At 40.8% G+C, this 27,993-nt stretch overlaps 1 protein-coding gene across 5 annotated transcripts in view; it reads left to right on the top strand.

Moving 5' to 3' along the window:
* Dock4 (dedicator of cytokinesis 4) overlaps window positions 1-27,993 on the top strand; it is a 478,789-nt gene that overhangs the window by 248,043 nt on the left and 202,753 nt on the right. For all 5 annotated transcript variants that reach the window (XM_045135544.1, XM_045135547.1, XM_045135546.1 and 2 more), the window contains exons 9-12: window positions 15,158-15,239; window positions 16,498-16,558; window positions 23,321-23,453; window positions 27,258-27,346. In XM_045135544.1, the coding sequence (XP_044991479.1) occupies window positions 15,158-15,239; window positions 16,498-16,558; window positions 23,321-23,453; window positions 27,258-27,346 (365 nt within the window). The remainder of the gene's footprint in view (window positions 1-15,157; window positions 15,240-16,497; window positions 16,559-23,320; window positions 23,454-27,257; window positions 27,347-27,993) is intronic.

Genomic DNA, 27,993 nt, shown 5'->3' with positions numbered 1-27,993 from the left:
GCTGAGTGTAAATTTTGACTGCACACCCACACAGATAGGTGTGTAAACTAATGAGTTTAATTAGCTTGATTTAGGCCTTCAAAATGTGTACATATTTTAAATATGTTGCATGCAGTAAATACATACAAATTTTGGCAATTTAAAAATGTAAAGTTCAAAATAAACCTTAATAAACACTTGATGGCTGGAGAGATGGCTCAGCATTTAAGGCACTTGCCCGCAAAGCTTAGTGACCTGTGTTCATGCCCCAGTACCCATGTAAAGCCAGATGCACAAGTGGTGCATTCATGTAATGTTCATTTTTAGGAAAAAGAGGCCCTGGTGCCCCCATATTTATTCAGTATGTCTCTGTTTCTCTCTCTCACTCACTCACTCACTCACTCACTCACTCACTCACCACTCACTCACTCTAACTCTCCTTGCAAATAAATGAAATAATAAATACTTGAATGTGGAAACACAAGAATGACTGGGAGTGAGTGAGTGAGTGAGTATCAATGGATTGCTGAGTTCATTGAGGCCCATCACTGGGAGGAATCTGAAAGTGCTAGTGAACACTGGCTCCCAATTAGCCTGCAAGAAGTGCTTAGCAAATGGGGATAAGAAACAGAGGTTTGGGGCCAGAGAGATAGCTTAGTGGTTGAGGTGCTTGCCTGAGAAGCCTAAGGACGACCCAGGTTTGACTCCCTAGAACCCACATAACCCAGATGCACATGATGGTGCATGTGTCCGGAGTTGGTTTTCAGTGGCTAGAGGCCCTGATATGCCCATTCATATTCATTCATTCTCTCTCTCTCTCTGACACATACACACACACACACATCTGTAATAAATAAAAATAAAATATGTAAAAAAAGAAACAGAGGTTAGGTTGGCATCTGAAACACTACATGGGAAAGTAATGAGAAATTGAGAATCTATGTCACTGTGAGAGTCTAAGAAACCGCTTTCATAGTTTCCAGTAATTCTTTTCAGAGGCTCATGTAACCTAAGAGCCCTATTTTCAGACTGAGAAAAATGTTAATATTTTTGTGTCTACATGGTAATACATAACAAAGTTAAGGGAGCAGATAAGGGTTTTAATTCTCTGTGCACTAGGCTAGCCTTCCTCGTTTTCATACATCATTTAAAGCTTACTGTGGTGTGATCATACAAGTTGAGAATCTATATTTTTACATAAAGTAGAAGTATTTGGTGTTTTGATGTGAAAAGACTGTAGGCATAGAGCTCTTCTTCTTAATTTCATGTTACAAAGCTCAGTAAAAAAATAATAATAATAATAAGCTTTCCAGAGCAAAGCAACAATGCAGGGAGCAGCGTCCAGCCAGACATGCGGGGAGCGCCGTCCACGGAACAAAAATAGATGGGGGAGGCGTGTGGAGATCCTCCTTCACTGTGGCAGTTATCAGCCGACCCATCAGGCCTAGGGCATTTCCTGCTGTGTCTAGACATGCTGGCACAGATTTTGATGTGGGTGTCTGCCCAGCAGTGACCTTCCCCAGGGTCCTTGTTGGAAAGCACAGCTGCTTCCCACCCTGTCTCTCCCCCAGCATAGGGTTGGTGCAGCAGGTGCATGAAAATAGGAGCTCTTCCGTGTTAGTCAGACTCGTGGTTGACTTTGTTCACATTGCTGCATTACATTTAAAAGATACCTTTAATGGGAGGTGTTTTAAAGAAGTCAGCTAGAAGGTGAACCAAATAAAAACAAAACAAGCAAAGAAATACTTTATTCATGTCTAGAACTCCTCAGGTAGAATTGATCCACTCTTTTATATATAGCACTTTACATTGTAACTGCAGTGCCAGTTATTTTTAAAATTGTTGACAACACTACCACAATAAGTGAATAGACACTAAAAGTTACAGAAAACAAAAAGCCCACAGAATTAAATGGAGTCAGATCTGGCTTTTTCTTTTCTTTAGCTCTAAACACTTATTCTGCCACCCTATCTCCATTTACTTAGATAGTGGAGTATTTTGCCAGGCAACTAAAGGGTCTTCTTTACTTTTTCCAGCATTTTGTAGGAGGTCCAGGGTAATGCTTCCCACCCACCCCCAATCTGATAATTTCTGTCTTTCATTATCTACCCTGTGGTTGCTGCCTATAGGGAATTCAGAATTATTTTGTTTTTCTGAGTTCACAGAGGCATTCTTTGGTATTCAGTACCATTTATGTTGCAGGATGATTCACCATTGACAGAGGAATTATTAATGGCTTGGATCTCTCCTCTCATCATCTTTGTGTTCTCTGCACCTTGCAGAGTGCTTGCTTGACACAGAGCCGAGACTGATGCCCTTAAAGGAAGCTTTCAAGTGTTGCCTTGCAAGTCGAGGCAAGAAGGCATTAAGAGACGATGCCACTAGCTCCTCACTCTTTGCTATTACCCTTCCTTCCCCTCCAGAGGGGGTTGTGCTTCTCAATAAGAGAGAGCTCAGGGTGCTGAGTACATCAGATATGTGTAAGAGCTGTTTTATGTTACGCTGTTCTAATCAGAGCTGTGTGCTCAGACCTCCCTCTGTGGAACTATCATTTGCAAACACTGTCATTCTCAAAAGTACATAAAAATTGTAAGATAAATGGATGGCACACCCTTAGGTCTTTCTATTTTGGGATTTAGGAATGGAAGCTAAACAAGGTGTATCTTCTTTATACTCCAGTTAAGCATCATAAATTTTGCACCATTCCTCAGATGAGCCAGCTGCTCAGCTGAGGAAGACATCACTGAATAAAAAGGTGGCAAAAATCTTGTCCTCACAAATCTTGTATTCTTAGACTCAGACGTGAGATACGTTTTTAAAGCCAAAGCCTTCAGAGGTGTACAACCGTTTGACATTGCAGTACAGTGTTGTTATCTATAACCTACATGCTTAAGGACCACACAAGCATGTTATACACACAAGAAAAAAAATTAAATCAAAACCAGGTGTGGTGGCTCACACCTTTAATCCCAGCACTTGGGAGGCAGAGGTAGGAGGATTTCTGTGACTTTGAGGCCAGCTTGAGATTACTTATTGAAGTCCAGGCCAGCCTGGGCTAGAGTGAAACCCTACCTCAAAAAAAAAAAAAATTAAATCAAAATGAAAGAATGTCTTCTAGTGTTTTAAGTAAGCTTACGATTTTGTTTTAGGCCACATTCATAAATCTCCTGGGCTGCAAGCAGTCTGTGTGCCATGGATTAGACATCCCTGTATGATAGCCAACATGCAGTATTTATTTCACAAAAGTGACTTAAAACAATGATTTCTGATGTTTTCATTGTTCACTATAAGTTTTCATTTTAAATTTGCATTAACTAAGAGACCTCAACAGAAAATAAAACATCTGTCTTATATAGACTACCAGTTGCAGATGAGAGCAGAGGAAGGCCTTATTATTCCCTCAGTTAAAAAAAAAAAGCATGTGACCTTGAAAAAGTTTAGATATATGTACTATCTACATTATAAATAGTTTTATTTTTATAAAGTTGCAATTCATATGAAGAATCTACCAGTAAGTTGTTGTGTACCTGTTATTTGTTAAAAGGAAAACTTGATTTGCACTTTTTTTTTCCTTTCAGACTAGCCTCAAGCTCACGGTGATATCCTGCCTCTGCCTCACAAGTGCTGTGATGATAGCCCTATAGCACCACAACCCAGCTGAGACGCATTTAAATTAAAAACAATCGTTTGGCCATAATAAGTGAAGCATTTATTGTTTTAAAGGTTTGAATTATGTTTATTTTTTATTACTCTAGTTTCATTTAAGGCTTCTTAGCCTTTTTGAAAACTTGTACACTTCACCACAAAGTAGTTAAAAGAGCTCTGGGTTACATTATTTTTCGCCACCTCCTAGCAAAGAAGCATTTTTCAAAAAGTCAGAATAATTACCAGTATATAGATCACAGTGATTTCTCCCTCACGAGATGTCAGACACAATGTTACCAGTGGTCAGATTTCATAAATTCCAAGAAAAGTGAGCATAAGACAGTCTTCCTGCAGCCTTTCACATCTCATGGCCTCGTTCTGCTGGCCCACTTCCTATCCGTGGTTACTTCTGGTTCCTTCTCGGAGAAATTTGTTTCCTGTTAAATTCCTAACCAGTTATCTGGAGAAAGAGTGATGCCAAGTATTTTCTTTTTCTTTTTTCCTTTTCAATCAACTTAAAAAAAATATTTTCTTTAAATTTTATTTATTTATTTGACAGAGAAAGAGGAAGAGAGAGAGAGAGAGAATGGGTGCGCCAGGGCCTCCAGACACTGCAGACGAGCTCCAGATGCGTGCACACCCTTGTGTATCTGGCTAACATGGGTCCTGGGGAATTGAAACTGGGTCCTTTGGCTTTGCAGGCAACACCTTAACCACTAAGCCATCCGTCTAGCCCTCAATCAACTTTTAAAGTTAGCATGCAAAGTAATGGATCTGTGATGCCATGTTCATGCATATGTGTCATTGTAATTTGTCCTAATTTATCTCCCTTTCCCTCTCCTCTTACTGTTCCTTTCCCATCTCCCAGTACTCCCTGTTCCCCTTCCACTTCTCATGCATTCCATAACCTTCACTTTTTCCTCCTCACCTCATAGTTCCCTTATGCATACAACATACGTGCACTCACATGTGCTCACATGTTATATATGATCATACACATATGTTTGTTAAGTATGTTAAATTTAATTTTCACATATGCAAGAAAGCATGTGATATTTGTCTTTCTAAGTCTGGCTTATTACTCTTAACATAATGATCCCCAGTTCCATCGATTTTCCTGTAAAATGTCATGATCTGTATGGCCGAATAAAATTCAATTTTTTACACGTCCCACATTTTCTTGGTGTGTTCTTCTGTTGATCTAGGCTAGTTCCATTTACTAGCTACTGTGAATAGTGCCGTAGTAAAGCTGACATACAAGTAAGTCTGTGGAATGTACATTTAGAGCCTTTTGGGTACTTATACCCAGGATAGGTATAGCTGGATCGTGAAGTTCTTTTAGTTCTTTTGAAAACCCGTCATACTAATTCCTGTAAAGCTGCACAAGTTTCTGCTCCCATCTGCAGTATAAAACAGGTTCCTTTCTCCCCACATCTTCAGTTGGTATTTTCTTGGTGGCAACCATTCTGACTGGTCTGCATCTTCAGACTGACTAGTCTTAAAGCAGTTTTAATTTGCATTTCCCTGATGGCTAAGGGAGTTGAACACTTTTTCAAGTATTTGTCATTTTTTTTGAGAAGTGTCTGTTTGTTGTTTGGATGATTTGAGGGAGTGATATTTAATTTTTATAGTCCTTTATCAATTCTAGATAGTTATTTCCAGTCTCATGGGGCAGTTGGCAAAGATTTCTCACCCCATTGTGTGGGCTATGCTTTCACTCTGATGATGGTTTCCTTTGCTATGCAGAAACCTTTAATTTCATGGGGTCCCATTAGTCATCTTAAGGTATTTCCTATACAGTTGGAGTACTTTTCATAAAATCCTTGAAAAAGGTATTTACCTAAGTCAGTATTTCTTGAAGGATTTTATTTAACTTAAGGTTAATTGTGGAATTTCTTGACTTTAACACATTGCTGTTGTAAATCATTAATCAAACAGAATCTTTTTTTTTTGAGGCTGGACCTCACACTCTGGCTCAGGCTGACCTGGAACTCACTCTATAGTCCTAGGCTAGCCTCAAACTCATAGCAGTTCTCCTACCTCTGTTTCCTGAGTGCTGGAATTAAAGACATGTGCCACCACGCTCAGCCAGAATCATTTTTTAACTTAACCAATTTCTAGTTTGGTAATTGTACCACCAGCAACACGAAACAGCAGATGATGTGAACATTACTGATTGATAATTTCAAAGAGAGTTTTGTTTCATATTTTCCATAACATGAAATGTTTTATTATCACTCTGAGCTGTAAGAAAGAATTAGCCCACTATCTAGAATGGTCATTGAATTTGTCTGTAGTTTATATGCAGAGAAAGGAGACTCTTCTGTCATTCTTCTCAAGCTGAATGCTTTGCTGTCCAAACAAAGCCATCATGTTATGGGGTAGCTTAGTTTCTCTGTACTCAAATATCTGTAAAGTCAAAGCAGGACTGGGCATTAGAAAACACAGTCTATTTGCTTCTTAGGTAAATGACTGTGGAAACACTGCTTTGTTGGGGCCCTCCTTTGTCCATTTCCTTGTAATCAAGAGAGCTCATGACCCTAAAGTTCCTTCAGTTTAAAATGAGAACGCACCGACAGCCTCTCTAGGAAGACTTGCTTGAGGACTTGCTTTCATTCATTGCCCAGGAAAAGCTCTGTCACTGATGCTGGCCATGTGGTTAGGAGAAGAAAATGGAAAACTCTTTGACCTTAAGATACCAGGATTTTGTTGCCTGTTTTCAGATACATAAGACTTTTATTAAAAGGCAGTTAGCAGCTCTGACTTAACACCTGAGTGTAGAGGGCTTAAACAAGAGTCCTTTATGATAATGAGCCTTCAGCCAGAGAGAAACTTTTGTGTCTATCTTGACCTGGTGAATCAGGATCTCCCAACTAAGACCTGGGCATTATGGCAGCTCCTCAGGTGAATGTTGGGCCCAACCCAGTTAGGAACCTGTGAATGGGAAAGACGGTCTGTTCTGTATCCACTGATCATTCCTTAAAAAACAAAACAAACAAACAAAAAAAAACTATTTTTATTTTTTATTTAGAGACAGATAGAGAGGGAAAGAGGCAGAGAGAGGGAGAGAGAATGGGCATGCCAGGGCCTCCAGCCACTGCAAACAAACTCCAGGTGCATGCACCCCCTTGTACATCAGGCTTACGTGGGTCCTGGGGAATATAACTGGGGTCCTTTGGCTTTGCAGGCAAATGCCTTAACTGCTCAGCCATCTCTCCAGCCCTGATCATTCTTTTTGGACATAGTGTGCCACCATTCTCCATCCACAGTGACCACCAAACCCCAAGGTCCAGCGGCCACTCTGTAACTGCCAACACATGCCCCACCCACTTCCTTTTTTTTTTTCTTTGATTCACTGTCTAGAGGGAAGGTCTTATTATTTTTTATTTTTTTAAATTTATTTGAGAGCGACAGAGAAAGAGTGAGAGTAAGAGAGAGAGAGAATGGGCGCGCCAGGGCCTCCAGCCAGCAAACGAACTCCAGACACGTGCGCCCCCGTGTGCATCTGGCTAACGTGGGTCCTGGGGAATCGAGCCATGAACCGGGGTCCTTAGGCTTCACAAGCGAGCGCTTAACTGCTAAGCCATCTCTCCAGCCCGGAAGGTCTTATTTTTGTTTATTTATTTTCAAGCAGAGAGTGAGAACATGAATGGGCCCACCAGGGCCCTTTACCACTGCAAATGAACTGCAGATGCATGCACCATTTTGTGGGTCTGGCTTTATGTGGGTGCTGGGAAATTGAGCCCAGGCTGTCAGGCTTTGCAAATAAGTACCTTTAACCATTGAGCCAATTTTCCAGCGTTCACCCCCTCCCCTACCAGTGGTCCACATATCTTTCCTGGCCTGTGGTAGCACCAGAATTACTTGAGATTTCATAGTGCTGCTTAAACTTCTCTCTTCTGGATTTTGCTGTGATCCCTAATTCTAGAAACATACACAGTTACAGCTGTCTTCACAGCCAGAAGAGGAAAAATACTTTTTTTTCTCAACTCCCCTCCATTGATTCTTATAATATATCCATGTAATAAAAGACAAATTAAGAAGGGAAAACAAGTGGTGTGTTGGTACAGCTGTAGCCCAAGCACTTGGGAGGCAAAGAATCATGAGTCTGAGGCCAGCTTGGGCTACATTGTGAGTTGCAAGTGAGTATGGTGACGCAGAGAGACCTTCATCAAAAACAACTTTATTGTGATGAGAGTGATGAATATTTTTTTTCTATATTTGGAGAATGAATAGTAAATGGCTTGGAGGTCTAGCTTATACAGCATCTCCAACAAAGAGCACATGTGCTTTTAAAAGGCAACAAGGGATGCACTGAGTTTCAAAGGAACAGCAACTTGTGGGAAGGCAAATAAATGAGGAAAGGTGACAGCTGTCTCTGGTGGCAGCTCCCAGCTCATAGGGTCTTGTGCTACACTCATTGGCTGACAGTGGTATCCCAGGAGGCAGAGTGAGGCGAGGTACCTTTTGTCTGTGTGAGGCCCTTTCCTGCTTGCTTGAGCAGTTTGAGGCAGAGCTGTGAGATTTTTCTGCATCTTCTGCTTCTTAATTACCTTTAGTTCAGGGAGCCCTGGCCTGGAGGCACATTTGGGTGTGGCATATGGTTGGGTGTGATAACACTCTCATCTCTTACAACATAGTGTTGGAAGCATCTTATACTATTAGTCAGCCAGAAAGCATTTGAGAAAAAGCAAGAGAAACAATGAAATAGAAGCCATGGGAACTTCTCCTGCCTTCTAGATAGAGGCTATTGAGTCTGTACTATGGGGCTGTTTAATTTTCCATCTCAGTGTTCTCAAGTCTGATGTGTCTCCCTACACACCCATTGAGTGTAGAATTCGCTGTTAGAGAGCATAGTTAAGTTTAAGCAAGGGACTTTGCCTTTTCAAAGATGCTACATGGAAGGTTGATTTGTTGACCATCAAAATATTTTCTCTCTTTTATTGTTGTTAACTGTGGAGTCTGTAAATCAGTCTCAATGATTTAGCTGCTCAAAATTATTTTCAAGCATTCCTTGTAATTTTCCGTACATTCATTAACTTTGTAATCTTTTACACTGCTTGATTCAACCTAGCACTTAACTATTCATATACTTTAGATAAAATTCATGTGATGTAACTTTCACATGCATTACGTCCTTAGATGATAGCTGAAGTAAGTGTTACAGAATCATAAACATGAGTCCACATAGGAAGTATAAAATCTCTCTATAAAAATATAAAGATGTTTGAACCATAAAAATATTTGTCATATAAAAATTATATCAAAATTGGGCTGGAGAGATGGCTTAGTGGTTAAGCGCTTGCCTGTGAAGCCTAAGGACCTTGGTTCAAGGCTCAATTCCCCAGGACCCATGTTAGCCAGATGCACCAAGGGGGCACGTGCATCTGGAGTTTGTTTGCACTGGCTGGAGGTCCTGGCGTGCTCATTCTCTCTCTGCCTCTTTTTGTCTCTGTCACTTTCAAATAAATAAATAAAATAAACAAAAAATTATATCAAAATCTCTGGTATTAGTCATTAGTAACTCTCAGCTGCATTGCTTTGAACGATGCAGACTACAGTAGGAACATCGCACTGGGAGAGCAGCTTAATGTCGTTACTGAGAAAGCTGCAAGGGCTACCCCAGATCTGTATGCTGGGGAGCGCTCCCAGAACCCAAGGAGGGCAACAGAAGGGAGCCTGATACCCAGCAGCTGAGAAAAAGAGTGGAGGGCCAGCATTCACTGCTGAGAAACAGAAGAGGTACCATTGGTTTCTTCAAATCCTTCCTGTGTTTCTCCTGTAGTTGTGATGCTATGAAGGACATCTCTACTTAAGCTGCATTTCCAACTCTTCAGTAGTGGATTGCCCTCAGTACATTTGAATTCAACAGTTTGGCTAAGCAGACAGTCACAGGCATAACCTTCATACATACAGAGATGTCTCAGCTTAACTTTTTCTTTCTTTCTTTCTTTCTTTCTTTCTTTCTTTCTTTCTTTCTTTCTTTCTTCCCTCCCTCCCTCCCTCCTTCCCTCCCTCCCTCCCTTCCTTCCTTCTTTCTTTCTTTCTTTTTATGTTTTTTTGAGGGAGAATTTCACTCTAGCCCAGGCTGGCCTGGAATTCACTATGTAGTCTCAGGGCAGCCTTGAACTCATGGTGATCCTCCTACCTCTGCCTCCCGAATGCTGGGATTAAAGGCGTGCACCACCACACCCGGCAACTTTTTCTTTTGACTTGATACATTTTCATTTATTTTTATGTAAGTGAGTGGCACATGTGTGTGCATGCGTTTGTGTATGTGTGTGCCTGTGCACGTGCTTGTGAGTGTACACATGTGTGTATGTACATATGCATGTGTGCATATACAGGTATGGAGGTCAGAGGTTAGCGCGGGTGTGATCTCTCTTTTGCTATCCCCTTTTATTCACTGAGGGAGGGTTTCTCACGTGAATCCAAGGTTCACCGGTTGAGCTAGTCTGGCTAGCTAGCTTGTCCTAGCGATCCCTGTCTGTGCTTCCCAAACACTGGGTCAATTATTTTTTAATTTTATTAAAACTGTACCAGCTGGTCATGGTGGCGCACGCCTTTAATCCCAGCACTTGGGAGGCATAGGTAGGTGGATTGTCGTGAGTTCGAGGCCACCCTGAGAGTCCATAGTGAATTCCAGGTAAGTCTGGACCAGAGTGTGACCCTACCTCGAAAAACCATAAAAAAAGGACCAAAGATTCTTGTTTCTTATAGCATTGTCTTTTGTCTATTTTTTGTCTATTTGTCAAAGACTCTGCTCCTTCAAAGACAGGATAGTAGTGTGGTTAAGAACCAAGACACTCTATTCAGACTCTCTACATGTCGGTAATTTGACTCCATCCTTGATTATGCACACACCTTTGGCCGACTCAACTAATAAACTAATAAAGCTTTCTCATGTGTCACATGAGGATGATAATGGATATGCGATTTATCCTTGGAAAGCCTAAATTACAGGGTCTGGCACAGGTATACATTTGCCTTCATTATTTTCCTCAGCGGCTCTGCTACGCATGCTTGTTTACATTCTCACTCATTGCCTTGATTTTTCTCAAGTCCTTATTAGAGGAAGTCAGGTTATAAATTATAAATAATTATGTCTGTTATTCCTTATTTCCAAAGAAAGAATTAGTCACTGGAACTTATAGCCATGATTTAATGGCTCATGCACAGAATTCAGGTGGACAGTAGATTTCTCTTTCCTCTGGAACAACATGGCATTAGATAAGGGAGTCAAATCGGGAATTTTCTCTGCTGATAATACCAACTCTTAACAATCATTGTTTCTAGAAATATTCTATTGCTTAATCTTTAAGAAGGTACAGTAGATTTCCATTGCTGTAACTTTTAGACTGTATTTACTGATTATATTTAATACTAATACTATGCCATATAATTTATTATGATGTTTCAGAGTAAGTGGCACAATCTAGGATCCAGAGTTAGCATGAGGGTGACTCTCATGTCTGATAGGAAGGTACCATCGATGAAATGTCATTTTGGAGAATTGTATGTTTACCTACCATAAAGTAAAAGACATGGGCAAGGCAGGGAATGCTAGGAGATGAAACTTTACAATTTCAATGATTTTTTTTTTTACATTAAGTTTTCCCGAAAGACGGCTGAGTCTAACAGTGGAATGCTAAATAATTTGTTAGAGGCTGTACGAGTGTGCATCAGGACTTACAAACCAGTGTTTTAGTTGCTTCTAATGGGAAAGATGCGCAAGCTTATGATTAGGAACGAAGTGTAAATAGCATGATGGAGGTATGCACATCTTTTAATAGGATACTTTAAGTTCACAACACCTGAGTTCATTTCCTGATGAGACTCACAAAAAGTTTGCGGTGGAAGCACACTTACGAGGGCGTCAGAAGAACTGTGTGTAGCCACGGAACGTTCTGTAAGCTACTCCCGAGAATTGCAGATGTGTAGACTGAATACCCATTGACTGGTTCCGTTCTTTACCTGGCTCAGAAAGAGTGATCTCTGACATTCTCTAAATGTGTGAGTAGAGAATTATAATGCTGAGATTCTGAAATGCGTTATAGTCAGGTTTTTTTTCCCTCTGTTTAAGTAGTTGCTGTGACATAAAAGTTGAAAGGAAACTGAGAGAGGTTGTGTAACAACAGCATGTTACCAAGTGACCAACCAGTGATTTTTAATTGGCCATGTAGATTCTCATTTTCCCCTTTTAAAACAAGTCTGGTTTTTAATAAATTGCAAATGACTTACTGCTCCATAGTACCCATTTTCAGTCTATTTTTACCGCCCCCCCCCTAAGGCACACTTAAGCTAAGGGATACATCACTGGCTTAGTGCATATTGATATTCTTTCTGAAACAGGATGTGATATAGTGTAGGACTTGGTAATCGGGATTCTGTCTAGACTAGTGAAATTAAAACAGTGACAGAGCGAATAGGATTTCTTTCTGAAATAGAGTACTTTAAGAAGAATTTTACCAGAATATTGATGAAACTTACAGATATGGAACAGTATTCTGTAACAATATCAAAGTTAAACTTCTAATATCTAAAAGGTCTGATTGACCTTTGCATATATTAATTTCACCGATATTCAGCATACTACGCTGAACAGTCAGAAAGACAGGGTGAAATTTCCTCATGATTCAGGATCAGGAGGAATCAGGTGGCAGCCGGTGGGGGGGCATGTGTCCACGCCACAGAAGAGGCGGGCGCACACGCTGCTTGTGCTGTGGCCGAGAATATAGCTAATGACTGTGCTGATAAGCGACTGATTACTAGGGACAATGCCAATTCCAGTCCTAAACTGTAGCAGCTTTGAGGAGACAAAATAAAATTTTCAACTCTTTCTGGACTTTTGTGTTGGTTTACTAGAATGATTTTTCCCCCGAGTCATATTTTCATTGGAAAAAAAAAAAACAAAACAAAACTAAACTTCTCAAAGAACAAATTTCAACCAAGGACTGCTTTTAAGCTGATTAAATCAAGAGTTGTGCTTTTTTTCCCCCCTGTTCCAGACAGCATAGAAAGGAACGACAGAAGCAATCTTGGAACCAGGTTTGACAAGAGTCATGTGGGTGTCCCCCATACATGAAAGACTCTTGTTTTTTCTATTTTTCCTCTTTTGATTTTTGAAACAGGGTCTTGTGTAGCCCAGGCTGATCTTGAACCCAGGGTAAACCTGCCTCAGCCTTCCAAGTGCTGGAGTGATAGATGCGAACCACCCACCATACTCATCTTTTGCTCTTAACATTAGCCCAATATTAGAAATTATTTAGCTATAACATTCACAGGATGTGTGGTTTTCAACTCACACATGAAAGAGAATTCTTAGTCACCCAATAACTTTTTAATTTTTTTATTTATTTGCAAGAATAGAAAAAGAGAATGAGAAAGAGAGTGAAAATGGCCACACCAGGGAGTCCTCCTACTGCAAACGAACTTCAGATACATATGTCACTTTGTGCATCTGACTTTGCAGGCAAGCACCCTGAACCACTGAGCCATCTCTCCAGCCACAAGAACCCTTTGATCTGTTATAGTATCTAATCCCATCTTTTTAGTGGTACCTTAATAGTGCCTACTTCCTGAAGGCATAGTGAGTATCAAATGAGTTAATCTATGTGCAGATTTTAGCAGAGTATTTTTTTCGTGATAAATTCTCAGAAGCATGACCTAATAAGATGAACATAGTATAACTACTTAATCGCAAGATGAATTTTTATGTATTTCCTTTTATCGTATCTTAAGTGTGAATAAACTTTTAAAAATATTTTGAATTTTTTTTATTTTTTATTTATTTGAGAGCAACAGACAGAGAGAAAGAAGAGGGAGAGAGAGAGAGAGAGAGAGAGAATGGGTGTGCCATGCCTCCAGCCACTGCAAACAAACTCCAGATGCATGCATCCCCTTGTACATCTGGCTAACATGGGTCCTGGGAATCAAGCCTCGAACCAGGGTCCTTAGGCTTCACAGGCAAGCGCTTAACCGCTAAGCCTGAAATTTTGTTGAGAGAGAGAGGGAGAGAGGAAGAGGCAAGTAGAGAGAAGAATGGGCATGCCAGCCACTGCAAACAAACTCCAGGTGCATACACTACTCTGTGCATCTGGCTTTCTATTGGAGAATTGAACCTGGGTCCTTAGGCTTCGCAGATAAGCACCTTAACTGCTAAGCTGTCTCTCCAGCCCAAACTTCTAAGTAATAGTAAATTTTCTTTCAATGTGAACAGAACTTATAATCTTTTTTTTTTTCAATTACAGTAGTGGCTATTGGATGGAACTATTTTAAGTTTTCATCCTCAATTATATCCATCAATCTTGACCTCTGTTTCAGACCAGCATCATATGGGAATTTTAGCTTCACCTGAGGATCCTGACAGTAGTTTATCTTCTCTCCATGTATACCTTATCCACCACCTGCTCTGTGGAAAAGTTTGGGTAATAGGAGTAGAAATGGCCCCATAGAAATGCCTCTGGGTTGCCTTTTTTTCATATGAGTGGTCAAGCATAGGCATCATGTAAGAAAAAGACTAAGTTGGCCAGGCAGGTGAATGCATCTGTCTAGATTTAGATCACAAAAAAGAAACCAATGTTCCAAAACAGCCAGAAGTTCAATCCATAGGCCTCTTTGGAGATCTGATGATGGATCACACTTTTCCCCTTCTGAATGTTATTTGAAAGTCAGAGACATTGTCTAAGGCAAGGACCTGGTGATGAACAAAATATAGAGTGGTAGGTTCAGACACTTGCCTACTTTTCCCCAGGCTAACCCTGCACTGACCAAGGCCAGGTTAAGGGACAGCTTCACATTTGTGGATATTGGATTTGTGTTCTCTGCCCAAGGCAATCAACTCTTTGATTCTACCATCAAGGCTAGGATGTTGAAATTCAGTGAGGGTTTAAAAGTCATGGTAGCAGTTAGATTAACATTTTCTGGGTAGATAATCATCCCATTTTTTGAGTGTAAACAAATAGTGTCACACATCACCATATACAGATTCCAGAGGTGTTTAAGGTCCTGAATTAGTGGCCGATCAATATCATTTATGATTGCATCAAACCTGGGTATATTTAAGTACAATTTCATTGGCAAGTGTGAGATTTTGTGTTCATTTATAGACTGAAGAAAATGCTGCTTTCATTTATTGAAAATTCCATGTCTGTGTGTGTTTAGAATTAGAACCTAGAAGAGTGTGAAATGTTTTATCTTAATTTAATACAGTAATATGATATAGGCTGTATGTTCTCACTTCATTACATTTCTTACCACTTTCTGAATTAACAACAATGGAAACTGTCATGGAAATCTACTTTCTTTAAAAGTTGAGTTGTTGCATATCTATTTATGCAGGTACTGTTTTCTCGGGTTTTGTCAGAAATGAAACAAATGTTTATCTTCAGTATCCTCATAATTGATGTGAACAATTTGATATCACACAAGTGACCTAATAAATGTTGAGCTTTACTGCTTGATTAAAAAGCAGTTCAAACAGGAATAAATAGTAAATAATTTTCAAAGTGTTAAACTTTTTCTTCTCTTACAGTGAGAGATTTTTCTTGAGACTGAATAGAAATGGGCTTCCCAAAGCCCCAGATAAACCAGAACGACATTGCTCGCTCTTTGTGGTAAGTGGATCTTCCCTCATCCGTGAGGCTCATTCTGCTCGTTGTATTTATTTAAGAGAAATAACCTAGTGTGAAAGAACACAGCGAATCTGCTTGAACTTTGTAAATAACACACAAATTGCATTAGTGGATGGACTGCAGAGTAACATTAATTACAGTTACCTTGCTTTCTTTAGTATGTTGTTTGCCCTGCCTGATACTTCTGCTAGAATATTGTTGACTGTATTGTACTATAACCAAAGCAGGGTAGTGATGGAGCCCAGCATAGCATTATTCCAGTGTGAGCTTTCTAAATGCTGATAGAATGCCTGAGAGATTCAATCAACAAAAGTCTTTATTCATGAATATGTCTTGTTTTAAAAATGTTTATTGACAGTCTAAACACATGTACATAATTTATTCTAATCATAATCCCCCCTGATTAGTTTCTTTTGTCCTGCCCCCCTTTCTAGGAACCCCTTCTTTCCAATCAGTTCCTCTTCTTTTTTTTTTTTTTATTTTAGAGAGAGAAAGAGAGGGAGGGAGAGAGAATTGGCACACCAGGGCCTCACCAGCCATTACAATTGAACTCTAGATGCTTGTGCCACCTAGTGGGCATATGAGACCTTGTGCTTGCCTCACTTTTTGTGTGTCTGGCTTATGAAGGATCTGGAGAGTCAACTATGGGTCCTTGGGCTTAGCAGGCAAGCGCCTTAACCACTAAGCCATCTCTCCACCCCTCCTCTTCTGTCTTGGTGTCATTTTTCCCCTCCTCCATCATCATGACGATATGTTGATGGGCTCAATATTATATGGTCTTGTGCAGGTAATGACAGCCAATATGAGGTCATAAACGCACAGCTAGTTTGAGTTTGGCTGACACTGTTCCAAAGCACTCTTCCCCATCTGGCTCCTACATTCTTCCCTCCACCTCTTCTGTAATGGTCCCTGAACCTTGGAGGGTGCAGTAGAGATTCTTACTTGGTGCTAAACTGTTACTTTATAGGGCATTGATAAGTTTTGAGCCTCCCCAGTAGTCTCATTTTTGGTTAGAAACACTTCTGTCTTCTGAATTATTTCTTAACATCAGCTGATCTGAAGTTGATGAGGAGTGACGTTTTTAGAACAGGATTTGAATGATGTTCTTCGGTGACAAGCGTCCCATTACAACTGTCAGCGTGTCCTTGTCTATATTACATAAAAGCAGTGTGTGGTGTTGTTTTTCAATTGCTGCTGCAGATTATGAATTCCAAAGTAACCAGGCTTTGTTTCTTGCTAGGACTTGGGTAGCAGCGAGCTAAGGAAGGACATCTACATCACCGTGCACATCATCCGAATCGGTAGGTATGGCACTTGTGGCTGTGGTAGAGGCAGGTCCCGAGAGATCTTTGGGGTGGCTTGATATCTCTGCTGTCTAGTGTCAGATGTGGATCCAAGAACCACAGAGGTTGAGAACTGTTCTCTCTCTTTGCCAGCCTCGTCTGCAACCTCTTCACACCCTGTAAATAGAATTTGGTTTGCTTTCAGTATAAATTGTTAAATACCTTGCTTTATTTTGCTTTGATTTCTTGTAGCTCCTAAACCTGGAGGTTTCAAGTGCCTTATATTTGTTTTTACATCCCAGTTGTCTATTTGCACGCAGTGAACTTTCAGGAGTGAAGTTAGTCTCATTTCAGCTTGTGAAACCTTTACATACACTGGCATTCTCCTGACTGCAGAAGCTACATAGCACTGTCATAGAGGATGCTACAAGAGGGCCTGAGATGCTGAGTACTGTATCTTTATTTTTTTTTTATTTTATTTTGTCTGTGTGTATGCACGTGCACCTGTGGAGCCAGAGGATAATCTTCAGTGTCATATTCAGGAATACTCACCACCTTTTTTGAGACGCTTTTTCTAACTTGGGCTGGAACTTGTATCCTCTGGTCTCTGCCTCCCTAGCACTGGGACCACAAGGGCACACCACTGAACCCAGCATTTGTACATGGGTCCTGGGCATTGAACTGAAGTCCTGCTGCTTGTGAGATGAGCACTTTACCAACTGAACCCGATGAACAGCCCAGAATGTTTGTTTCTTTCAGTGTATGTGCTGTCATTGGCTTTTTCAAGGCTTTGAGAGGTCCTCTAGAGAAATCTAAATGTGACTGCTTTCTAACTTTGTTGACCTTGGCTTTCCTTAAATTTAGTCTGGTTATAAATAAAACACTGATATAGTGTAGTGTCTACTAACATCTTGTAGAAGACGCTTTGAGGTTCAGTGGTGAACTTGCTCCGTGGAGGCAGAAATGCGGTCCCTTTTTTCCACATGAAGTGCCCGTAGAGGCAGGCATTTCATAGCAGAGCAGATAGATAAGCAAAGGGTGGAACCTACCCAGGTCTCCTGTTAAAACTAATGCTGGGAATCCATTCCCCACCTCTTCTCCGCTGGTCTACACCCACAACAGTGTGTCTTCGGTGTAGCCGTGCAGGCTGCAACGTGTTCCTTACTCTCATGCCTGTCCGTTTCTCTACACGAAACAGATTGTATATTGAGAGACTCTACACGTGTTGTCATCCAGCATACTTTCTGTATGTTTTTTTTTCGCGTTAACTATGTGCTCTGAGTTCTTTATGGTCTGTTCATACTTGATGGGCAGTGGTAAAGTTTTTTTTTTTTTTTTAAATCCTTTATTAGTCAAGGGCTCACTATTTAGCCCAGGCTGGACTCACACTATTGATGTTCCTACCTTAGCCTCCGAGTGTTGGCTTTACATGCTTGTGTCACCACTTGGTTTTGTTTTGTTAGTTTTCCTTTTTATTTACACGTATATTAAAAAAGAATCAAAAACTTTGAAAATATTAGAAAAGTTGGACCCTCTGCTGCTGTATACTTTTGAAATAAAATGTGTGTTCTAGGTTGCTAAGAGTATAGTTTATAATTCTGTGTTTAGGTTTTTCTTTTAAACTTTTTTAATTCATTTTTTATTTATTTAAGAGTGACAGAGAGAGAAAGGCAGATAGAAAGAGAGAATGGGCACTCCAGGGCCTCCAGCCACTGCACATGAACTCCAGATGCGTGCACCCTCTTGTGTATCTGGCTAACGTGGGTCCTGGAGAATCGAGCCTCAAACCAGGGTCCTTAGGCTTCACAGGCAAGCGCTTAACCGCTAAGCCATTTCTCCAGCCCTAGTTTTTTTTTTTTTTAATTCAGATTTGTAATGCCAGTTGGCAACATGAAATGTTTTTTTGAATGTCTTTATGCCAACACTGATAAGATTTTCAGATAATCTCCTATAGCACTGAGAGAAAAAGTCAATCATTTGGGCCTTTGGAACTTCCCCAGATAGTATCTATAGTTTGACTGACAAACAGTTATCACAGCTTTGCCCTTGCAGCGCCTGGACTCCACTTGCAGAGTTCCTGCTCCCAGGGAGGCCACCTCCGCCTCGCCAGAATCACAGGGCTGCTTTCAAACACAAAGCACTTGCTTGGTGATTAGAATGAATACTCGAGCAGAAATCATTTACCCATCCCCACCCCCTTAATTTCGTCAAATAAATACATGCTTGCAAAACACCAGAATCATTGACTCTTTTCATATATTAAGACCGAAATGAAGTAAGATTACAGTAAAATCCTCAGGGAAAGGCTTAACCTGCCAGCACTTTGTATGTAGTGAAACTAAAGAGGGGAAGACGCCTATTTTCCAGGGACAGGTGCTCCTTACTTTTCATAGGATGTTCCCGATACCTTCTGTACTGGGGAAAGGGCTTGATGATCCTCACGGGCTGCCAAGCGTCAGAGTGCTGACAGTGCACTTGAGGAATTGATGCCCACACCCCTTATTTAGAAAGAAGGGAAGAGGCGCCTTACCCCCTTCGCCTCCCTCCTGGCGGGACCTCTCTGTGCTTCCTCCTCTTTCCTTCTCTTAATGTAATATAGTGTGTCTACCCTTAAAACACAAAGAAGAAAGAAGGAGAGAGAAGGAAGAGAGAAGTTAGTAGTTTTATTCCTTCTGCCCATCCTAAGTGACTAGGGTCTCTGAACCTCTCTTCTCTGCTTTGTGCTGGTACTCAGGATTTTATCTCAGCTCACTCTTCCTTCTTTCCTACTTAGAGAATTTTTCTAGGAACCACACCAGAACTGTGGTTTCTGATCAGTCTTTCAGTTAGGAACACCAAGGCTGACATCTAGTCATCTTTATGATATAATGGCCATACCAAAGGCTTGACCATCAAAACTATGGTGCCCCCTAAACCCGGAAAGAAGATTTTAAACCATGTTCAAGGACAACGGGCTAGGGGGGCTGGAGCGTATATAGGTGTGCATGCACATATGTTTGCATGCATGTGAAGGCCAGAGGAAGACCCGTGTCATGCCTCAGGCACTCTCAACCCATCTTTCATGGATCCTGGACTCTCCTAATTAGGCTAGACTGTCAGGGATGCTCTTGCCTCTGCATTCCCAATGCTGAGAATATAGGTACATGCCCCCCCACAGTTTTTTCACATGAATCGGGGTGTCAGAGGATTAACTGCAGGTCCTCATGCTTGAGAGGCTAACTCCTGACCAACTGAGCTTTCTCCCTAGCCTTAAATTGTTATGTATTTTAAAATAATCTATGAGCACATTATTTTATTATTGGTATTTAACTATTAATGGGTTATTTTTAAGACAGAAAGAATGCTGACGCTGAAATATAGCAACTTCATATAGGGGGGAAACTGCAAACTTATCTATAGAGGCTCATAAACAGATCCATAATTTTGAGCAAAATTCTATAGCACAACAGGATTTCTCCTGCACTTCCAGAATTCAATGTTAAATAAGAAAAAAAATAGCAATAGGTTTTGGGTTTTAATCCATCCACAAAGAAGAACTTCAATATCTCACTTTTGTGGGAACACCTACAAATGGAAGTGTGCAGACCTCATGAGGAGTGGCTAACATGAAAACTAAAAAATGGGCCAACTAAGTCATTTGAGTTTTGGGACATACAAAAATAATAATATTTTTTTTTTAAAATAAGTAAATGCTTAGTAGAGAAAATTAGTAAGCAGGACAAAAACAGACCCTACAGTTTGGATCAGTCCATCCCAGTCATGTGTTCTAGATGCATTAATCTCACTATCCACAAAAAGGTTCTCTTTCGACAAATGCGGCAGTATTCTGAAGATATTACTGTTGATAGTTTACCAAATCCTGTGCCTTAATTGTAAGGAAGAGACTATCCCCAGATGCTTTTAGACACTTCACACATATAGACACTGGTAACAACAAGTGTCACTTTCTAGATATCTACTATATAAAACTTTCAGGACTAATATGAATAGTTTCCAAGTGTTTATGGTTGCTGCTTTGGGAATGTGGCCTTTCCAACTACATGCTAGCTGACCAAACTTAGATTGTAAATTCTTTTTTAAGTAGCATATTTTAAAAGAACAGCAGTCAAGAATGTAAGTTTCAGTAAGATAAAAATGTTTGTTGTGTGCACTGCTGTATCCAAAATGTCTGGCTAACAGGAAAGAGTCCCATCTCTATTGAAAGTAGAGATTCCATTTTGAAAACATGAGAACTTTAAAAGTCACATTTTCATGGCCTGATGCTGTATTCTATAGCCAAATCTAATACGTATAATGGCATTTTACTTAATATTGAATTATATGATATGTATTCATTGTGCATCATGATATGTTTCATAAAGAACATTTCGTTCAAGTATATATATATATATATATATATATATATATATATATATATATATATATATCCTTATAAATCAAACACTTTTAAATGTAATATTTAAATTGAAATAACAACCAATCATGCTTTTAGTTATGAAGTAATTTAAGCAAACTTAAAACTTTGCTCACTTGGTAGATTAAAAACATGTTCAATTTATCTTTCTGTTGAATTGTACTAAAGAATGGACTAGGCTGATGTACACATTGCAGTCTTAAGCTGTACCATGGTTTAAGTACGTGTTTTAGACTCGCTCGTTGCGCTGCACATGCAGGATGACCCAGTGGCTAGGAGACTGCTGAGAAGACTGCTTCAGAGCCACTTAACACTAGACAGCCTCCTTAGAACAAAGTAGAAGGTACATGAGGACTCTTCCGGCTCTGAATCCTACAGTTCACGTAGGGCACGGTACTCATGCAGTCTTTTTTTTCTATTTACTTATTTATTTATTTGACAGAGAAAGGGGGAGAGAGAGTGTGGGCATGCCAGGGCCTCCAGCCACTGCAAACGAACTCTAGCATGTGCGCCCCCTTGTACATCTGGCTAACGTGGTTCCTGGGGACTCAAACCTGGGTCCTTTGGCTTTGCAGGCAAATGTCTTAGCAGCTAAGCCATCCCTCCAGCCCCTTTTTTTCTTTTTTAAATACTTAAGCACTGTGTACTGCACTAAAGAATATGGAGAGAAAGCTACTGTAGAGGGAGTACGAGATGTCCTGCACCTGACCATTTGAGAAGACCCTCACAAACTTTATCACTCTCTGGGCACTGTGAAACATGCATGTGAGTATGCATGCATACACACACCTGCATATGCACACACATATGCACGAAAATTTTAAATAAACTAAAATTTTATAACACTCAAAGCCATTCTATTATATCAGTGATGGGCTAAGTTGTAAATCGCCGGTGCCCTGAGGCAGGAGCATGCTCATTTGATTTCCTGTACTTAAAAAAAATTATATATACACACACACACACACACACACACACGAAAGGGAGGTAGGGAGAGAGAGAAAAAAAAAGAGGCATATAGAGAGAATGGATGAACCAGGGTCTCTAGCTACTGCAAACAAACACCAGATGCATGCACCACCACGTATATCTCGCTTATGTGGGTACTGGGGAATGGAAACTTGGTCCTTATTCTTTGCAGGCAAGTACTTTAACTACTAAGCCATCTCTCCAGCCCTTGCCTTTGCTTTTTTTTTGTTATATTCAGATATTCTCAAACTAATTCCTTTCAAAGGTGAAAAACTTTTTAAAGACAGATGCTTTTATAAATTATCTATTAACTTATTTGACAGAGATAAAGGGGAGAGGGAGAAAAAAAATGGGTGCACCAGGGCCTCCAGCTACTGCAAACAAATTTCAGACACGTGCACCGCCTTGTGAGTCTTGCTAACCTGGGTCCTGAGGAATCAAATCTGGGTCCTTTGGCTTTTCAGGCAAATTCCTTAACTGTTAAGCTGTCCCTTGAGCCCAAGACGGATGCTTTTATAAAAATTTTATTTATTTATTTTCATGCATAGAGAGTGACACAGATGAAGGAGTCAGGAATAGGCATGCCAGGACCTCCAGCCACTGTGAAGGAACTCTTGATGCATGCACCACCTTGTGCATCTGGCTTTATTTACATGGGCACAGGGCATTGGGTTTTGTGGATAAGTGTCTTACCTGCTGAGTCATTTCTCCATCCTTCAAAGATGAATTAAATTATTTATTTATTTGCAAGTAGGCACAAACAGAAGAGGGGGGGGCAGAGAGACAGAGAGAGGGTGCACCACGGCCTCCAGCCACTGCGAAGGAACTCTGGATGCATGCGCACTCTGCGTCTGGCTTTATGGGCGTCCTGAGGAATCAAACCTGAGTCGTTAAGCTTTGCAAGAAAGCACCTAAGCTGCTGAGCCCTTTCTCAGCCCAAAGGTGAATTTTTTAAATTTTTGTTTTGTTTTGGAGATGGAGCCTTGCTTAGGGTGGCTTCAAAAATCACCTGGTCCTCCCTTAGCCTCTCAAGTGCTCTGTTACAACAGCTGGATGCCAGGACACCTACCCAGATCTTTGAATCAATATTTCTGTGTGAATATGGACCTCTTTTCATGTGAAAGTGAAGTGGGCCCCTGCCCATCTGCAGTGGGGCGGGTCTTCCGGGGCGCCTTCACGACCCATTGGATGGATCTCCTTTGGCCTTCATGGCTTGCAGCTTCTCTTGGTTTTTCATGCCCACAGTTTCCGCTGCTTGCTCAAGGCCACTCAGTAAGTTGGTCTTCTGTTTCCCCAACACTGTGGGTTTTTTTTTGCAGCACCTAACTCCATTCCATACGGCCTGTCTCATGCTTCCCTGTGCCTCTGTGGGTCACGTTTGCTCTTTAACCTGACAGGTCGAATGGGAGCAGGAGAGAAGAAGAACGCCTGCAGCGTCCAGTACCGGCGGCCCTTCGGCTGCGCCGTTCTTAGCATCGCAGACCTGCTGACGGGAGACACCAAGGATGACCTTGTCCTGAAGGTGTACATGTAAGACACGCACATGTGGGGGGCTCTGCGGCCACGAGGTACATGTGGATGTGGCTCAGATTTGTGCTACTTCGCCTGGGTAACTGAACAACAGCCCGCGGCTCAGGGTTGAGCCAGTTGTCCAAAACCCAGTCACCCGTAGACCCGCCACCAGTGAGCTCCTAACTCACTGTTTGCCAGTTAGAGAAACTATGGGATAGAATACCATTGATGCACAAAGGTTATTGATTAGATAGAACACCCACCATGTAACGTATCTCCTTGAATGAAACACCTAAAATGTCTTTACCTTCAGACAATTAACTTGTTCTTGAAAAGTGAATGTATAGTATTTTAAAATCCAAATAAGAATTAGGAAAAAGAAGCCTGGGTAAGAACTTTCACGACTCCATTTTATTTTATTTATTTATATATTTTTATTTTGGCTTTTCAAGGTAAGGGTCTCACTCTAGCTCAAGCTGACCTAGAATTCACTATGGAGTCTCCAGATGGCCTCGAACTCATGGCGATCCTCCTACCTCTGCCTCCTGAGTGCTAGGATTAAAGGCATGGGTCACCACGCCTGGCTTTTCACAACTGCATTTTATTTTTATCTTTATTTATTTATTTATTTGACAGAGAAAGAGGGAGAGAGAAAGAGAATGGGCATGCCAGGGCCTCTAGCGACTGCAAATGAACTCCAGACACATGTGCCACCTTGTGCATCAGACTTATGTGGGTCCTGAGGAATCGAGCCTTGAACTGGGGTCCTTAGGCTTCACAGGCAAAGACTTAACCACTAAGCCATCTCTCTACCCTGATCTTCATTTTAAAGTTGAAAACTAGCAGGCAATAGAACTTATTACTCTTTATCACATGGCTCCCCTCAGTTTTGATGGTTGGAATTAAATCCATTATGTTCTTCTTTCCAAACTCTACTAGTCATAAAACATAGTGTCCTTGAGACAGTAATGATTAATAAGGGTCGTCCTTGCTTTGTTCTTGCTGTCTGCAGGGAACTCTCCTCAGATCTTTACGTGTAACCTGTCACTTTGTTCTCACAGCAAACCTGTGTAGCAGATGCTGTTAGGCCAATTTTGCATAACTTTCTTAGCCAATAGCAGAGGGGAACTTTGAGTATATCTTACTCTAGAACCTCAGCTCTCAGGTCATCAGCTTCTGTTTTCATAAACATCATCTCACACTATGTCCATGTCTGTCCTCATGATGTTACATTTTGAGAAAGTTCAAATTCCTCACAAACAATCTCATGGTTTCTTAAGAGTTGCTCCAGGTGTGGGTGGTAATTACTGCATTTATCTGGCTACTGGGAAGACTGAGGGGCCAACAGTGATAGGCACTACCCTGATTATGTAGCCAACTGAAGAGGCTCCAGAATCCTAGCTAAGCCTGTGGGAGACATCCACTGTCACAAAAATAAAGTATTCTACCCTTTGTGGGAAGAGGGGTAGTCATATTTTTCTTTAGCATCAAACAAGGTTTTGGTCATTCTACCAAGTTTCAATTCAGTAAACCATGAAACAATTTAAAGAGAATTCTAATGAGCCAGAACAGTCACTGTGCAGGAGGAAGGAGTTGAATTCAGTAAAACACTTTAACAAAATACTTGCTGGAAGCCATTCGCAAGACATTTCTATTTGTGTAGCTGACCAAATCCCTACTTCTACCCGTGACTCAAAAAATAGTAACAGATACTTTAAGACTCAAAGCTGTTTCAATCTCCTGCTTTAGAAGATTTGATTTTTACTTTAGACTATTTAGGTTTAAAACCTGAATTCTAGTCTCCTAACTAGTAGGAAGGAAACCATCTTTCTTTCCCACTGGGCTAAAATAAGAAAACTGAAGGCAAAATGTACTAAAATGGCAATTTGATCTCTCACAGCAAGACAGGTGGGATGGTTTCTTCCACCTTAATTTTCCAGCCTTCCAGAACTCATATCTGTTTAGTGTCCCACTGTTAACTGTTCTAAAAATAGCTCCCAGTATGTCAAACTGGAAAACCTATGATGACAAATAAATATGCAAGCTAATCATTATGAATTAAGTACCTCAGACATAATTGCTAGGAAAAGGAACTTGTTCTATTGAACACATGAATTGATAGTTTATACAATCTTGATTAAGCTTTGGGAAGAAACATTTCTAGCTAGCAAGAGATGCTAGCAAATTTACAAATATGTCTGGATGAGGAAAGTTTTCCCAAACCTGATGCAGGAAATTATGTCAGTGTTTCAGCCAGCTTCACATTGCTGGAATAAACCATCACACCAAAGGCAGCTTATGGGAGGAAAGGGTGTATTTTGGTTTACAGACTCGAGAGGAAGCACCATGATGGCAGGGGAAAAGATGGCATGAGCAGAGGCTGGACAATACCCCCTGGCCAACATCAGGTGGACAACAGCAGCTGGAGAGTGTGCCAAGCACTAGCAAGGGGAAGCTGGTTATAAGACCCATAAGCCCACCCCCAACCAAACACCTCCAACCAAGTTCCAATTCCCAAATTGTCATCAGCTGGGGATTCAAGCATTCAGAACACATGTTTATGGGAGATACCTGAATCAAACCACCATAGTCAGTAAAAATGAGCAGCAGTTGCAAATAGTTATTAGTCATCAGGAGTTACCAGGAAGAGAGACATCCATCCATCCACCCATGTATCTGGTGGTTTTCAGTCTCTACTATGATCAAAGTAGTGAGGAGGACTCCGTTATCAATCCATCTTTGAGCTACTCCTTAGGAATCCTAACTGAGAGTCTAGTGAATGATTCATACCGTGTAATAAAGTAATGTGAGCTAGTGTGACAAGAATGACAAGAAGTACAGGTAACCATGACAGTGAGAGAGACAGCATTGCCATTTCTCCCAGACATGAACAATCTGGAAGTAGTTCGTGTGGCCCTCCAGTAAATCCTGCCAGTTTTCTCTAATGTAGCCTATGGTAGCATCAATTGCATTTTGCTTAGCTTTTTTGCATTCTGATGTTAACCAGACCTGGCCATGTTAAAGAAGGCAGAAATTGGTTTACCACCAACCTTTATTGAGCAGTTACTATATGTTATCCTAAGCCTGTGCTTATTTCTTGTTCTAGTATATTCTCCTTACTCCATAGATGAAGAAATCAAGGAACAGAGAAGATAATCAGTTTTCCCCAAAAAACAACTCAGTTAAAGTGAGAGTTTGTGTCCAGGGCATTGCATTGGACCCCTAGTCTGCCACGCCTTCCATTCCACTCCATGCATTATTTCCTGAGTTTGGTGGGGGGGTTTTTTGTTTGTTTGTTTGTTTTGGTCTGTTTCAAAGCTGTGAGTTGCTCATCCTAACAGCCTCTGTCATGAAGAAGGTGGTAGATATTACCAAGCGTGGGCATCCCTGCTCGTTTTGGAATAGCCATGCTAAACCTTATGGTTATTTGCAGTAGGTTATGGAGGACTCCTAGAAGGAAAGCACATTACGGTGGTTATAATCACACACTCGGGAGGCAGAGGTAGGAGGATTGTCGTAAGTCCGAGGCCATCCTGAGACTACATAGTGAATTCCAGGTCAGCCTGAGCTAGAGCGAGACCCTACCTTGGGGGGAAAAAAAACAGCTGGCCAGTTGTGGTGGCGCACACCTTTCATCCCAGCACTGGTGAGGCAGAGGTAGAAGGATAACCATGAGTTCGAGGCCACCCTGAGACTATATAGTGAATTCCAGGCCAGCCTGAGCTTTTAAAAAAAAGGCCAGCGTGCTATCAATGAAGACTGATCTCATGCTTCATTAAAGTTTAAGTGGGAGGGGAGAACTGAGTGATCATATTTTCCTAGGTGCAATACGGAGAGTGAGTGGTACCAAATCCACGAGAACATCATCAAAAAGTTGAATGCACGCTACAACTTGACTGGCTCCAATGCAGGTGAGTAGATGCGGCTGGCTGGCTCTCCTTTTGCTTTCTGTTTCAGGCCTTTTGTCTATGCGGGATGGGGATGATCAGCCCTTTGGTTTTCTCTCTTCTCTAAGTTTAAACATATTCAGTAATCATTCTGTAACATCTCCCTAGATTATGATAGGCTTATAACTATAACTCACTTAATAATATTAATGATAATGAACACTGCATTCTGGTTTGAAAGAGCAAAGGGTCCAAATTTGTTCCATAGTACCAAGTCTTGAAGCCTTCAGGTTTTTACTATAAGCTAAAAGCTAAATGACCAACATGCTTGAGCTAGTGACTAATAAGTCAAAATAGGTTTGATAAAAGGAAATCTGGCAGTGAGGTGCAATCAGAACATGTTTCACTGCCTGCAAACAAGGACATTGTTGTACTCGATGCAAACATGCAGGTTCACATATTGAGGTGGGCTGGAGAGCATAAGGATACTAACTATAGAGTCATGTGGGGGGAAAAGTCTGCGTTTGTTCAGAAAGACACTGCAATACTCATATACCGCTACAAATTATATGTAGGATATGGTACTTAGTATTAGAGTAAGGATGTGTCATAGAATCTACCACCTTATAAATTATATAGCATATCTAGTGGCATTTATTTACTTATTATTT

Source organism: Jaculus jaculus, chromosome 16 (assembly GCF_020740685.1).
Source record: "Jaculus jaculus isolate mJacJac1 chromosome 16, mJacJac1.mat.Y.cur, whole genome shotgun sequence".
In the NCBI taxonomy this organism is placed as follows: Eukaryota; Metazoa; Chordata; class Mammalia; order Rodentia; family Dipodidae; genus Jaculus; species Jaculus jaculus.
The sequence above is the reverse complement of the archived record's forward strand: the minus strand, read 5'-3'. Positions and strand labels throughout refer to the sequence as shown.